The sequence below is a fragment of the Salvelinus fontinalis genome, chromosome 26 (genome assembly GCF_029448725.1).
Source record: "Salvelinus fontinalis isolate EN_2023a chromosome 26, ASM2944872v1, whole genome shotgun sequence".
Lineage (NCBI taxonomy): Eukaryota > Metazoa > Chordata > Actinopteri > Salmoniformes > Salmonidae > Salvelinus > Salvelinus fontinalis.
In genome coordinates, this window is record NC_074690.1 from 27,926,043 (window position 1) to 27,939,420 (window position 13,378).

The window sequence follows — 13,378 nt, forward strand, 5'->3', positions numbered from 1 at the left end:
AATTTCTACCACTCTAAATTCCAAGCATCTGCCTCTAACCCTAGGAAGCTCTTTGCCACCTTCTCCTCCCTCCTGAATCCTCCTCCCCCTCCTCCCCCCTCCTCCCTCTCTGCTGATGACTTCGTCAACCATTTTGAAAAGAAGGTCGACGACATCCGATCCTCGTTTGCTAAGTCAAACGACACCGCTGGTTCTGCTCACACTGCCCTCCCCTGTGCTTTGACCTCTTTCTCCCCTCTCTCTCCAGATGAAATCTCGCGTCTTGTGACGGCCAGCCGCCCAACAACCTGCCCGCTTGACCCTATCCCCTCCTCTCTTCTCCAGACCATTTCCCGAGGCCTTCTCCCTTACCTCACCTCGCTCATCAACTCATCCTTGACCGCTGGCTACGTCCCTTCCGTCTTCAAGAGAGCGAGAGTTGCACCCCTTCTGAAAAAACCTACACTCGATCCCTCCGATGTCAACAACTACAGACCAGTATCCCTTCTTTCTTTTCTCTCCAAAACTCTTGAACGTGCCGTCCTTGGCCAGCTCTCCTGCTATCTCTCTCAGAATGACCTTCTTGATCCAAATCAGTCAGGTTTCAAGACTAGTCATTCAACTGAGACTGCTCTTCTCTGTGTCACGGAGGCGCTCCGCACTGCTAAAGCTAACTCTCTCTCCTCTGCTCTCATCCTTCTAGACCTATCGGCTGCCTTTGATACTGTGAACCATCAGATCCTCCTCTCCACCCTCTCCGAGCTGGGCATCTCCGGCGCGGCCCACGCTTGGATTGCGTCCTACCTGACAGGTCGCTCCTACCAGGTGGCGTGGCGAGAATCTGTCTCCGCACCACGTGCTCTCACCACTGGTGTCCCCCAGGGCTCTGTTCTAGGCCCTCTCCTATTCTCGCTATACACCAAGTCACTTGGCTCTGTCATATCCTCACATGGTCTCTCCTATCATTGCTATGCAGACGACACACAATTCATCTTCTCCTTTCCCCCCTCTGATAACCAGGTGGTGAATCGCATCTCTGCATGTCTGGCAGACATATCAGTGTGGATGACGGATCACCACCTCAAGCTGAACCTCGGCAAGACGGAGCTGCTCTTCCTCCCGGGGAAGGACTGCCCGTTCCATGATCTCGCCATCACGGTTGACAACTCCATTGTGTCCTCCTCCCAGAGTGCTAAGAACCTTGGCGTGATCCTGGACAACACCCTGTCGTTCTCAACTAACATCAAGGCGGTGACCCGTTCCTGTAGGTTCATGCTCTACAACATTCGCAGAGTACGACCCTGCCTCACGCAGGAAGCGGCGCAGGTCCTAATCCAGGCACTTGTCATCTCCCGTCTGGATTACTGCAACTCGCTGTTGGCTGGGCTCCCTGCCTGTGCCATTAAACCCCTACAACTCATCCAGAACGCCGCAGCCCGTCTGGTGTTCAACTTTCCCAAGTTCTCTCACGTCACCCCGCTCCTCCGCTCTCTCCACTGGCTTCCAGTTGAAGCTCGCATCCGCTACAAGACCATGGTGCTTGCCTACGGAGCTGTGAGGGGAACGGCACCTCCGTACCTTCAGGCTCTGATCAGGCCCTACACCCAAACAAGGGCACTGCGTTCATCCACCTCTGGCCTGCTCGCCTCCCTACCTCTGAGGAAGTACAGTTCCCGCTCAGCCCAGTCAAAACTGTTCGCTGCTCTGGCACCCCAATGGTGGAACAAACTCCCTCACGACGCCAGGTCAGCGGAGTCAATCACCACCTTCCGGAGACACCTGAAACCCCACCTCTTTAAGGAATACCTAGGATAGGATAAAGTAATCCTTCTAACCCCCCCCCCCCCCCCTTAAAAGAGTTAGATGCACTATTGTAAAGTGGTTGTTCCACTGGATATCATAAGGTGAATGCACCAATTTGTAAGTCGCTCTGGATAAGAGCGTCTGCTAAATGACTTAAATGTAAATGTAAATGTATAAACACCTATAATGAACACAACCCCATAACTCTACAAAACCCCCCTAGACAGTACAAACACCCTAGACGAGACAAAAACACACACACCACCCTCGTCACACCCTGACCTAACCAAAATAATAAAGAGAACAAAGATAACTAAGGCCAGGGCGTGACACTTAATTTGAGAATTGCATTGGGATAGCCCTCTCAGAGAGCGGCCACTTGTTGGTCTATTCAAGGATAGTTGGGTTGAAGCATTAGGTTGCTATTAGGACAAACTGAATTGCTGTCATGGAGAACTGGCTTGAATTGCGAGGATGACCACACAATACATTTTCATAATGAGGCAAATCTATTGGTTTTCTATCCAAAGTTGCAAAGGAAATGTTTGATCCATTTAATAAGCAGAAGAGACCAACAAAATGAATAAAACAGCGTGGCGGTATAGCAGGAACACGGGCATCTAGTGGTCAAAACCTGGTACTTTAACACTACTTTATAGTAAATAATGCAAGCGACTTAAATGACTAATTTCTCAGAACAGTGGGCGAAAAAAACACCAGCATTACAGGCAATACATTACATAGTATGAAGAAGCAATATTCCAAGTCAGAGGTTCATACTACTTGTCAAACATAGAGAACTAATACTGTATAATGGTTGCTGGGGTGGGATTGGCATTGGGTGTGGGGTCCGGGTGGTTTTTACTATTTTGGAGGGGATTCCTCATGTCTTACTCATTGGTAGGAATAAGTTTGGTCCAAATTGGATGTTGGGTACAATATGCATTTAATATTATCTTAATTCTATAAATATAAATGGCCACTTTGGGTACTGTCATTTAGCTTAATTTCTCAGAGATCAAATTATATTTCAACAAAATAATGTTTTAGGAATGCTAATCGTATCTTAAATGACTAATTTCTCAGAACAGTGGGCGAAAAAAAAACACCAGCATTACAGGCAATACATTACATAGTATGAAGAAGCAATATTCCAAGTCAGAGGTTCATACTACTTGTCAAACATAGAGAACTAATACTGTATAATGGTTGCCGGCCCTTCCTTGGACACTGTGCTATCTAACCTCCAAACGAGCTTCAATGCCATACAACACTCCTTCCGTGGCCTCCAACTGCTCTTAAACGCTAGTAAAACCAAATGCATGCTTTTCAACCGTTCGCTGCCTGCACCCGCACGCCCGACTAGCATCACCACCCTGGACGGTTCCGACCTAGAATATGTGGACATCTATAAGTACCTAGGTGTCTGGCTAGACTGCAAACTCTCCTTCCAGACTCATATCAAACATTTCCAATCCAAAATCAAATTTAGAGTCGGCTTTCTATTCCGCAACAAAGCCTCCTTCACTCACGCCGCCAAACTTACCCTAGTAAAACTGACTATCCTACCGATCCTCGACTTCGGCGATGTCATCTACAAAATAGCTTCCAATACTCTACTCAGCAAACTGGATGCAGTTTATCACAGTGCCATCCGTTTTGTTACTAAAGCACCTTATACGACCCACCACTGCGACCTGTATGCCCTAGTCGGCTGGCCCTCGCTACATGTTCGTCGTCAGACCCACTGGCTCCAGGTCATCTACAAGGCTATGCTAGGTAAAGTGCCACCTTATCTCAGTTCACTGGTCACGATGGCTACACCCACCCGTAGCACGCGCTCCAGCAGGTGTATCTCACTGATCATCCCTAAAGCCAAAACCTCATTTGGACGCCTTTCCTTCCAGTTCTCTGCTGCCTGCGACTGGAACGAATTGCAAAAATCTCTGAAGTTGGAGACTTTTATCTCCCTCAACAACTTTAAAAATCTGCTATCCGAGCAGCTAACCGATCGCTGCAGCTGTACATAGTCCATCTGTAAACTACCCACCCAATTTACCTACCTCACCCCCCATACTGCTTTTATTTATTTACTTTTCTGCTCTTTTGCACACCAGTATCTCTTCTTGCACATCTGATGATTTATCACTCCAGTGTTAATCTGCTAAATTGTAATTACTCGATTTATTGCCTACCTCATGCCTTTTGCACACATTGTATATAGATTCTCTTTTTTTTTCTACCATGTTATTGACTTGTTTATTGTTTACTCCATGTGTAACTCTGTGTTGTTGTCTGTTCACACTGCTATGCTTTATCTTGGCCAGGTCGCAGTTGCAAATGAGAACTTGTTCTCAACTAGCCTACCTGGTTAAATAAAGGTGAAATAAAATAAAAAATAAAAAATCTGTTACTAAATACTTAAACGATTTCAGTGTGTCAATCCTCTTTCTTGTGCTTTTTGAAGTGGAACGACCCCAGGATTTTCAATTTTCAAAGAAAATAGTGCACAAGTGCTAAAAATGATCCAATAGTCTGCTAAAGAGTTATTAGACTACATATGTTATTTTTACATTACTCACAACACGTACTGTATGGCTTATAATGTGTCAATTTGATACAAAATGGGTATTTTACATATCTTGGTGTATGTTGATGTTATTGAATTAATTTGCTTAACATTGTGTTATCCTCTCCTCTGTCCTGACATGTCTGTGAGTGTCTGTGAATAAGGACTCCCAATTCCCAAGATCTGATAATGAATGACTATTCTGAGGATATGTATTTGCTGGATTGGAAACATTGAAGTAAATGGTGTGAAATTAATTTGCCAGTTAGTGTCTTTGTAATTAATCTCAGTCAGTAAAATAGGCCTATACAGCACAGGTATGGATTTAATGGAGGGAAGAGTTTTTACTACTTGGATGTGTTCATTTTATTTCCATGTCATGTTTATTTCAGTTTTTTAAAATGATTTATTTAAGACAAATTTGAAAAAACTGTGTCATCTTTTTCACTTCGTAGGTCAAGGTTAAAGTTGAGGTGAGTAAAGATGTGTGTGTCTGTCTTAATTAAGAGTTGCAGAGTAGATAAACACACACACACATTTGAGCATTAAAAATCATATTTCCCCTAACCCCTAACCCCTAAACCTACCCCTAACTTTTAACCTAACCTAACCTTCACCCCAAAACCCTAAACCTATCCCTTAAGCTTAGCATAGCATTTGAACAAATTCAATACCTGAAACAAGTCCTGCCATTCAAAAAAGTTACTATTTTCCCACCTTTTCAGGACATTTGGGTGAATTGTTAGAACATTAGGGTACACATAATGTAGGACAACAAGTACACACACACACACACATACATATAAAGAGGGGGGTAGCGGTGGTGCGTTGTCAGTGCGGTATTGCCATGTGATTGGGGAGTGTTTGTTATTGGTGGTGACGTTAAACCCCTCAACACCCAGACCCCTTCTCCGGTTTCCACTAGATAGCACAGCCACAAAGTCAAAATTGGCTATCGTAAAAAATCTGAAAAACAAACATTACTTTTTTTGGTCTTAATTAAAGGTTAGGGTTCGGCATATGGTTAGCAGTGTGGTTAATGGTAGGGTTAGGTTTAAAATCACATTTAAGAAGATAAATTGTATAAATGGGCGGGGTTTATAACTTTGTGGCTGTGGTAACTTGTGACGACCTCCTCTCGGTTGTGCGATTCTGAAGCTGGTCGCCGGTCCTCAGTGTTTATCTGGTCGTCATGGCGGAGGGACGTGGAGAGCTACCGCCTCAGCCGCCGCTTCATCTATCTTTACCTCCGGTCAGCAAGCGACTGTGCTTGCGCCCGGCTCCCCGAGGGCCTGGTCCAGGGCCTGGTCCAGGTTTTCCGAACTCTCGGTTTCGCTGCCCGGAATCTCTATTGGACTGTGCGGCGAAGGCTGTAGCGGAGAAATGGGCCTTTGAGCGGGTGGAGGAGCGCTTCGAGCGGATCCCAGAGCCAGTACAGCGCCGTATAGTGTACTGGTCTTTTCCGAGGAACGAAAGGGAAATATGTATGTATTCGTCGTTTCAGTGCCGTGTCGCCGGCGAAGAGGGTCCGGCGGTAGGAACAGGGGCTCCCGCTGGATCCGGGGCTGTCCCTGGAGGGGTTACCAGTACGACGGGGGCAGCGGGCACCGGAGATGGACTGCCTTTCCGTCGGGGCATTCGGCTTTTAGAGACTGGTTGTGTGGAAAATGTCTTACAAGTCGGTAAGTGGAAAAATCACAGCACTTTGCCCCTGTCCCTCTTCTTCTCTTACACGGCTTTTCAAATTAGTCTGTGCCCCTAACTCAATCATGGAAGGGTAGGCTGGCATTTAGTAATGGTATAAGTTTTTCCATGAAAACAAAAGTATGGAAAACCTGGTCTATGTTGAAGCAATTGTAGTATAAGCCGATATTAATTTGGTTCGGATCGAATTAAGTGAACGGAGTGATCTAGCCTACAATCATTTCAGATGGCTGGCTAGGCTACTCTGTTTCATTAGGAAGCAGGATATGTTGATCTGTATCAGATCAGCTGCTTAAAAATTAAAGGGCTGTCAGTTGATATTGTAGCCATTCGTTAAGTTGTAACTCTATTTGTGGTTTTACGCACACGATTTAAAACGAAGTAACATATCCATAGCCCCGATATAGCATTGACTCGCTTCACATTACGCTGTTGAGTCGAGTCGATTGAGCCGACCCAGCTATGTGCTGGCAACATTTCAGCACTTTTTTTCCTCCCTCGTCAAGGGCTATGGAAGGCTACCTACCCTTTCCGTGCGGGGGGGGGGGGGGGGGGGTATCTCCATATACACTATATGTTACAACTCGATTATATGTCTTTATTTTTGGTAGAGGGTAGTTTATGTGAAAGACAAACACGCATATTGGATCTCTTATTATAATTAAACCAACGTAAGCCGACTTGATCCAAATCCTATATCTTTTGTTTATTTGCTCGTTGGACAGGACAAAGGACTCATAGCCAATAGCAGGTCTACGGAAAATATTTACGCAATGCAAACCACGCATTTGACCCAAGTTTGGAAGTATTAATTAAAATTGTACCTGTTTGTAATTTCACAAAATAATATTTGTGCTGGGAAGCGGGAAATGTGTAGCCCCACTACTACACAATAGCTTTCCAGTTGAGATGATCGATATCCGTCTCGCATTTCCAAGGCGATCACTGCAGAATTGCAACCACTGGTTATTTTAGACAAAGGTACACTCCAGAGGCTCCTCTCCCCAACGAAATATTGTTTAATTCATGTGTCTGCCACTATAACATGTAAATTATGAAGAATTGATCATTATAATCTAAACCAATGGAGGATTTGATTGAAATGTGTTTTAGGGACTAAGCCCAATAAACATGTGGGTTTACACAGCCTGAGGACTGGAAAAAGAATAAACCACGTTTTTATTGGCAAATAGGTTATAGCAGATCATCTATGTGGAAATGCTTTGATTTCATATTGTTTATGTACAGTATTACTTGACAATAATAAAAGCACAACATATTATTATTCCATTCTAATAACTTTCTTATAAAGCCTAATGTTCATCCAGGTATAAAGAAATATGATAGCCTATAGAAATATAAAATCACTTAAATTATGCAGACAATGTGTGTCCAACGAGAGGCTGACCATTTGTGAACTCAAGGTATTTCTCCAATGAAATGTGTTTCAGAGTATGAAAACACAACCAATATCAGCACGGTGGAGTCTGATTTGGCATTTTGAAATAAGCTATAATGTGCCTCAAAAGAGACACTTAACAGAGTTACCAGTAAATAATGATTTCCCCCCCAAGGTCAATATAGGCCTGTGTTTACCTTTTTATTAACCAAATGGAATGCAGGTAAATGTGATTTCTATGGCATAGATTTTTTCTCTCACTTGGTTTTTGTGTGATTTTTGTCTTTCTAACATTATCTATTTGTTTCTAACTAATGCCCCAAATATTTGGGATACCTTAACTTTAACAGTGTTTACAGCACCGAGTCTTTCTACAAAGTACATGCATTCCTATGGTATAAACCAGCTACAGATGAGGGTTGCTTGTGTCTACAAAATATATAGGATCGTTTTCTACTTGCTCTATGTGACTGCCAGACCTAACCAGTTCCCTGTATAAACTTAAACTTACTTAGATTTTTCATAGTGTTCCTGGTTCTCCAGGCCTCGACTTGTGAGGTATGTGGGCTGTTTATATACTAACTGCTTATATGAAGCTTTGGAGAAACATGTCTTCTGTGGAACACAGAGCATTTTTGTTTAGCCTTTTAGTATCCTCAGTTGTCTAGCTTTGACGACTGGGATTTCTTCTGACTTCTTCCTTGCTTGTTTGATAGCTCAGACAGAACATGCAACTCATAGTAATCCAAAACCTTGTTACCTGCCTTGAGATGTTTAGCCAACTGTCAGGACAGGAGCAGACCTGTTGCAAGCTCTCTGCATTGCCACATGTCTGGCTGGCCCACCACTCTTTCTCCCCAGAATGCAAAGGATCACAAAATGAATGATCAGTGTTTGTATTTGAGAAATGAGTTAGTATAGGTGTGTTTAGCTGATGACAAGAATAACAGTTTGGCCCAGATACATGCCTTTGTATGGTTCACGGTAAAGTCCCTTATTGCATGTAAACTCATCATATTGCACATATTGGCCTGTGTTCATAATCTACTCAGTCAGGGCTTTAGTCTTAATTAGAATAATCACAGATAGTTGTGTGTGTAATCCCCCCCCCATCCCCCGCACATGCCTAAGCAGCCTCCTCATCGCCCCCCACGCCAGGCAGTCTGATAAAGTCCTCAGAGAGGAGGTTCCAGCTTTGAGTCGGGCTTCAGGATTATTGGGTTGTGCTTTGTTACCCAGCTGTAGAAAAAGCACTTGTTCACAGAATGGGGAGGAGGGAGGGTGTGGGGTGGTGAATGTTGTGAGCACGGTCCTCTCTCTACCTCACCATGTTGTTGCATAAAGCCCTAATAGGTTCCCTTCTTTGAAGCTTCACTGACTTCAAGTTTTAATGTCGCGCGCACAAGTACCGTGAAATTCCTTTGTTGCAAACTCTAAACCCAACAATACAGTAATCAATATCAATGTAGTACTAAAACGAACATAAGGCAGAACAGTAAACACACGGGAAATCAAAATAAGTACACAAGAAAGTAAAGCTATATGCAGGTTCAGTTCCAATGCCATATTTACAATGTGCAGGGATACTGATAGAGTGGTAGATACTGTATCTATATGGGTGAGGTTGCTAGGCATCGGGATGCATGGGAAAAACAGAGAAGCAGCGTAAATGAAAATTGTATGTGAGTGCATGTGTGTAGAATCAGTATAAATGTGTGTACATGTTATGTGTGTGTTGGAGTGTCAGAGTCGCTGGGCATCCCGAGTGGCGCAGAGGTCTAAGGCACTGCATCGCAGTGCTTGAGGCATCACTACAGACCTGGGTTCGATCCCAGGCTGTGACACAACCGTCCGCGACCGGGAGTCCCTTGGGGCGGCGCACAATTGGCCCAGCGTCGTCCGGGTTAGGGGAGGGTTTGGCCTGGGGGGCTTTACTTGTCTCTTCGTGCTCTTGTGGCGGGCCTGGCGCCTGCAGGCTGACTTCAGTCATCAGTTGAACAGTGTTTCCTCCGACACATTGGCGCAGCTGGCTTCCGGTTTAAGCGGGCAGGTGTCTGACACTGAGTATGGACCTTCACCTCCCGAGCTCTAAGAGTTGCAGTGATGAGACAAGATCACATATGGATATCACGAAAAGGGGGATGGAACGAGGCAAAGCAAAGTTTCTGCAGGATTATGCTTTGAAAATTTAGCTCTTGCGAATCTGTGTGTGGCTTCTGGTCTGTAGAGAGGGTTTAAGTAAAAGGAAGTGACTGAACTCAGCCTGGTCCATTCCTAGTCATTGATGATGCACCTCAGCCGTGACTCAAACAGGAGTCACTCCCCCCTTGGGTTTTTGTGTGGCAGGGTGCAGGCCAAATTCGATCGTACATTTTTGGGTGGTTTGTGATTTCTTTAGAAATGAGACATTGCAAAATAAGTTGTTTTAAACAAGTTGATTCCATGTTAAATCGACTTCTCCTGTTCTGTTACACTTTGGCACTTCTCCTTCCCTTCTACAAAATGGAAACTACCCATTTTACTAATAGTGAGCCCATAGTGCCTGTGTTGTTTGATGGACATGCTTATCGTACAGTTTGTGAATCGGTGCCTGTCATATTGGATGTATTACTTAGCTACATAGTATCCATTATTTGTTTTAGATGCAGACGCCTATTCCATAGTGCCCTAATGTTTCTAGTTCTTGTCGGATTTGAGGCAGATATTAATTTGTTGCTCCTCAGTGATGTCACTACTCATAGTTAGCCCTATATATCTGAAGCCCTTTGTCTTCCCAGCGTGGTAACTGTCATCTTTGTATTCTGGGCCAAATCTTACTCAGAACCTATACAAGTTTAACAAGGGACCGCTAATTCTGAGCCGTCTCTCAACGCCCAGACAGACAATATTTAATCAAGACAATTCATTTCATGCATGTTTCAAAGAAAATCAGTAAAACAAATCTGCTCTTTACACTTATTAGCAGTCTCAGGTTTGAAGGACACGGCCATTAAAAGCCTTTTCTGTCTCTGTCAAAGGAGGAAATTAATTTGGTCTGGGGAGGGTGGGGCTTAAGTATGTAAATGCTTTAATCAGGGGAGAGCACAAAATGTTCATTCTGATAGAGAAAGGTGACACACACACAGGCTCTATTGTAGCTAGGCCTACACAATGTCATTATGAAGTTGTAGGAATGTGTTATGTGAACTGTAGTGTCTGACACTGAGTACAGACCATGTAGAAGAGGGACCATGCTGACTATAGCTATCCTCTTGCATGCCACATATATTCTCCCCCAGGCCCCCAGTACTGCTGCTTGTTTCCATGTGTTACAGTGGAACTAAATGATAACCATCTACAGCACCATCCACATTCCACCCCTCTCATCTAACATGTGTTGTCTGTAGTGGTTTCATAGCAACGATTTACCTTGGGCTCTGTACATTCTCACATACTAAAAATCAATAATAAGTGACCTTGCCTTTGCTGTTGATACCCACCGCCTGCCTGGCGATACCCTCTGATTGACTTTATCAGTAATACACACTGCTCAGCACAGATCCCACGTGTCTTCAAATCAAATCACATTTTATTTGTCACGTGCGCTGAATACAACAGGTAGACTTTACCGGAAATGCTTACTTACAAGCCCTTAACCAACAATGCTGCATAAAAAAAAAAAAGTAGGTACAAAATATTTGTCAAAAAAAGTAACACACCAAAATACCAACAATGAGGCTATATACAGGGGGTATAGGTTAGTCGAGGTAATGTGTATGTAGGTAGGGATAAAGTGACTATGCATAGATAATAAACAGTGAGTAGCAGCAGCGTAAAAAGAAAGAGGTCAATGCAAATAGCCCGGGTAGCCAGTTTATTAATTGTTTAGCAGTCTAATGGCTTGGGGGTAGAAGCTGTTAAGGGCTTTACGGGCCTGACTTGTGTAAGCGTGGTAGAACATGGAGCTACAGGGAGCAATGGGCTTATTCATTCCACTGTCTGTCACTGATTTGTAGCTTCCACCACATTGATAGGCTGGCTCTACCTCCTAGTCTCGGTCCAGGGGTAAGGTTTAGATATCACCTCTTCTCCACTCCTCTCTTGCTTCCGGGGCCGGGCCCCATGCACATACCTGCTGATGTGTCGTGTGTCAGTCACTAAACATGCCGCCTTTATGTGTTTTATTGGAGCTAACAGCTTGCCGTAGCGCACACATGCACTGTTCCCTGATAAAACACGAAACACAGGCTAGGGAAAATAACTGTAAAAGTTCCTATTGAAGTCATCATGCCTCTATGGTGAGCTGTTAGTTCTCACACCAGCAGGTATGTATTATACAGTTATCACAAGGTGGCTGCTGCTGCAATGTGACTCATTGTGACCAGTTTAGAGATGATTATTGAGCTACATTCAACCTCAACCGCCGGCCACGTTTATTATATCTACATGGAGCCAAAAGGTTTTCTGCCTGTTCCTGGATGAGAGACAAATGTGGAATAATGTTTGATGTGGATTTTATTTTGTATTCACGTTTGGCTGTGGTGTATCGCTGTCATTGTAAGATGAGCATACAGGGAAAGCTGCTAGACGTGAAAGAGTAAGCCCACAGACAGGTCTATTGTGGCCTCATTTGGTTGTAATTGCCTAACAAATGCAAAAGAACACCAGGGATAACAAAAAGCCAAGGAATGGAAAAAGCGGTTGGGATACACAATTAAATTGAATAGAGAGCAGGGAGAGATCATCAACTCATATCCTGGGCTGCTAAAGGATTGTGCGTAGCCAAGCAAAAAATCCCAATGCCTTCCTTTCTGTCCCAGTCTTCACATTTTGCCATAGAGTGTGGCATCTGAGCTGAGAATGTAGCATAAAACTGGGAGAGGAGGAAATGCAGCCACAGAGCAACCAGCCTCTCCCATACAAGCCTTTTATCCAGCTGAGTTTTTGTTTTGCTGGGGGGTTTTGTGGCCAGTTCACATGGAAACTTAATTTTCTCCGTCTGGACTGCAGGGAAGGATAATGTATTGAAGAAAGGGTCAACTCTCCTGCCAAAGGGTAGAAGACACAAAGAAAAAGGAGAGAGAGAGGCCTCTGTGCAGTCAGCTATGTGCGAAACACTTTATTTGAACCTTTATTTAAGTCAGTTAAGAAGCGTGGTAGAACATGGAGCTTGTGCTCCCAGTTAAGAACAAATTCTTATTTACAATGACGTCCTACAGGTGAACAATGGGTTAACTGCCTTGTTCAGGGGCAGAACGACAGATTTTTACCTTGTCAGCTCAGGGATTCGACCCAGCAACCTTTCGGTTACTGGCCCAACACTCTAACCACTAGGCTACCTGCCGCCACTTAGCACATTTCTGATGGGGAGACAGAGATTGTTGGTTAGATGTTTTAGCTTTTGGTGCACTTTAAGATCCTTGCTTAATTTTATTGACTCAAAATCCATTTCCAGTGTTTCACTGAATGAATGTGCTACATCTGTTTTTACTGAATATTGATCAAAACGAACAGATTCCATGCATGGTATGGCCACAAAGTAGTGGTCACATTTGCACACATTTTGTTTTCCGAAGCCACTTGATGCCCATTTGTCTGTCTGGGCTGTTTTATTAGATTCCGTCTGAGTTTAATGTCAGTATTCCCCTCATTGCTTCTTATTGAAATTCCCCTCATTGATTGAATTAGTTGTCTTTACTGGAAGCTGAAGGTATGGTTCAAGGATATCTCTACTAATGGCTGTCCATATAAATGATAAACTATGGCCCTGTCTCTGTACTTTGATTGCTCTAGAGACTGAGGAATGTGCCCTAAATGGCACCCTATACTCTATATAGTGCACTACTTTTGATTATGGCCCCAGGTCGAAAGTAGTGCACTATGTAGGGTATAGGGTGCCATGATTGATTGATTGATTGATTTGGGGCTCATGCCTGGGATGAGGT

General features: G+C 44.0%; 1 protein-coding gene across 2 annotated transcripts in view; it reads left to right on the top strand.

The window, feature by feature from the left end:
* Nucleotides 1–5,479: 5,479 nt before the first annotated feature.
* LOC129824042 (zinc finger SWIM domain-containing protein 5-like) overlaps nt 5,480–13,378 on the top strand; it is a 49,061-nt gene continuing 41,162 nt past the window's right edge. For both annotated transcript variants that reach the window (XM_055883321.1, XM_055883322.1), the window contains exon 1: nt 5,480–6,033. In XM_055883321.1, the coding sequence (XP_055739296.1) occupies nt 5,544–6,033 (490 nt within the window). In that variant the 5' untranslated portion in view covers nt 5,480–5,543. The remainder of the gene's footprint in view (nt 6,034–13,378) is intronic.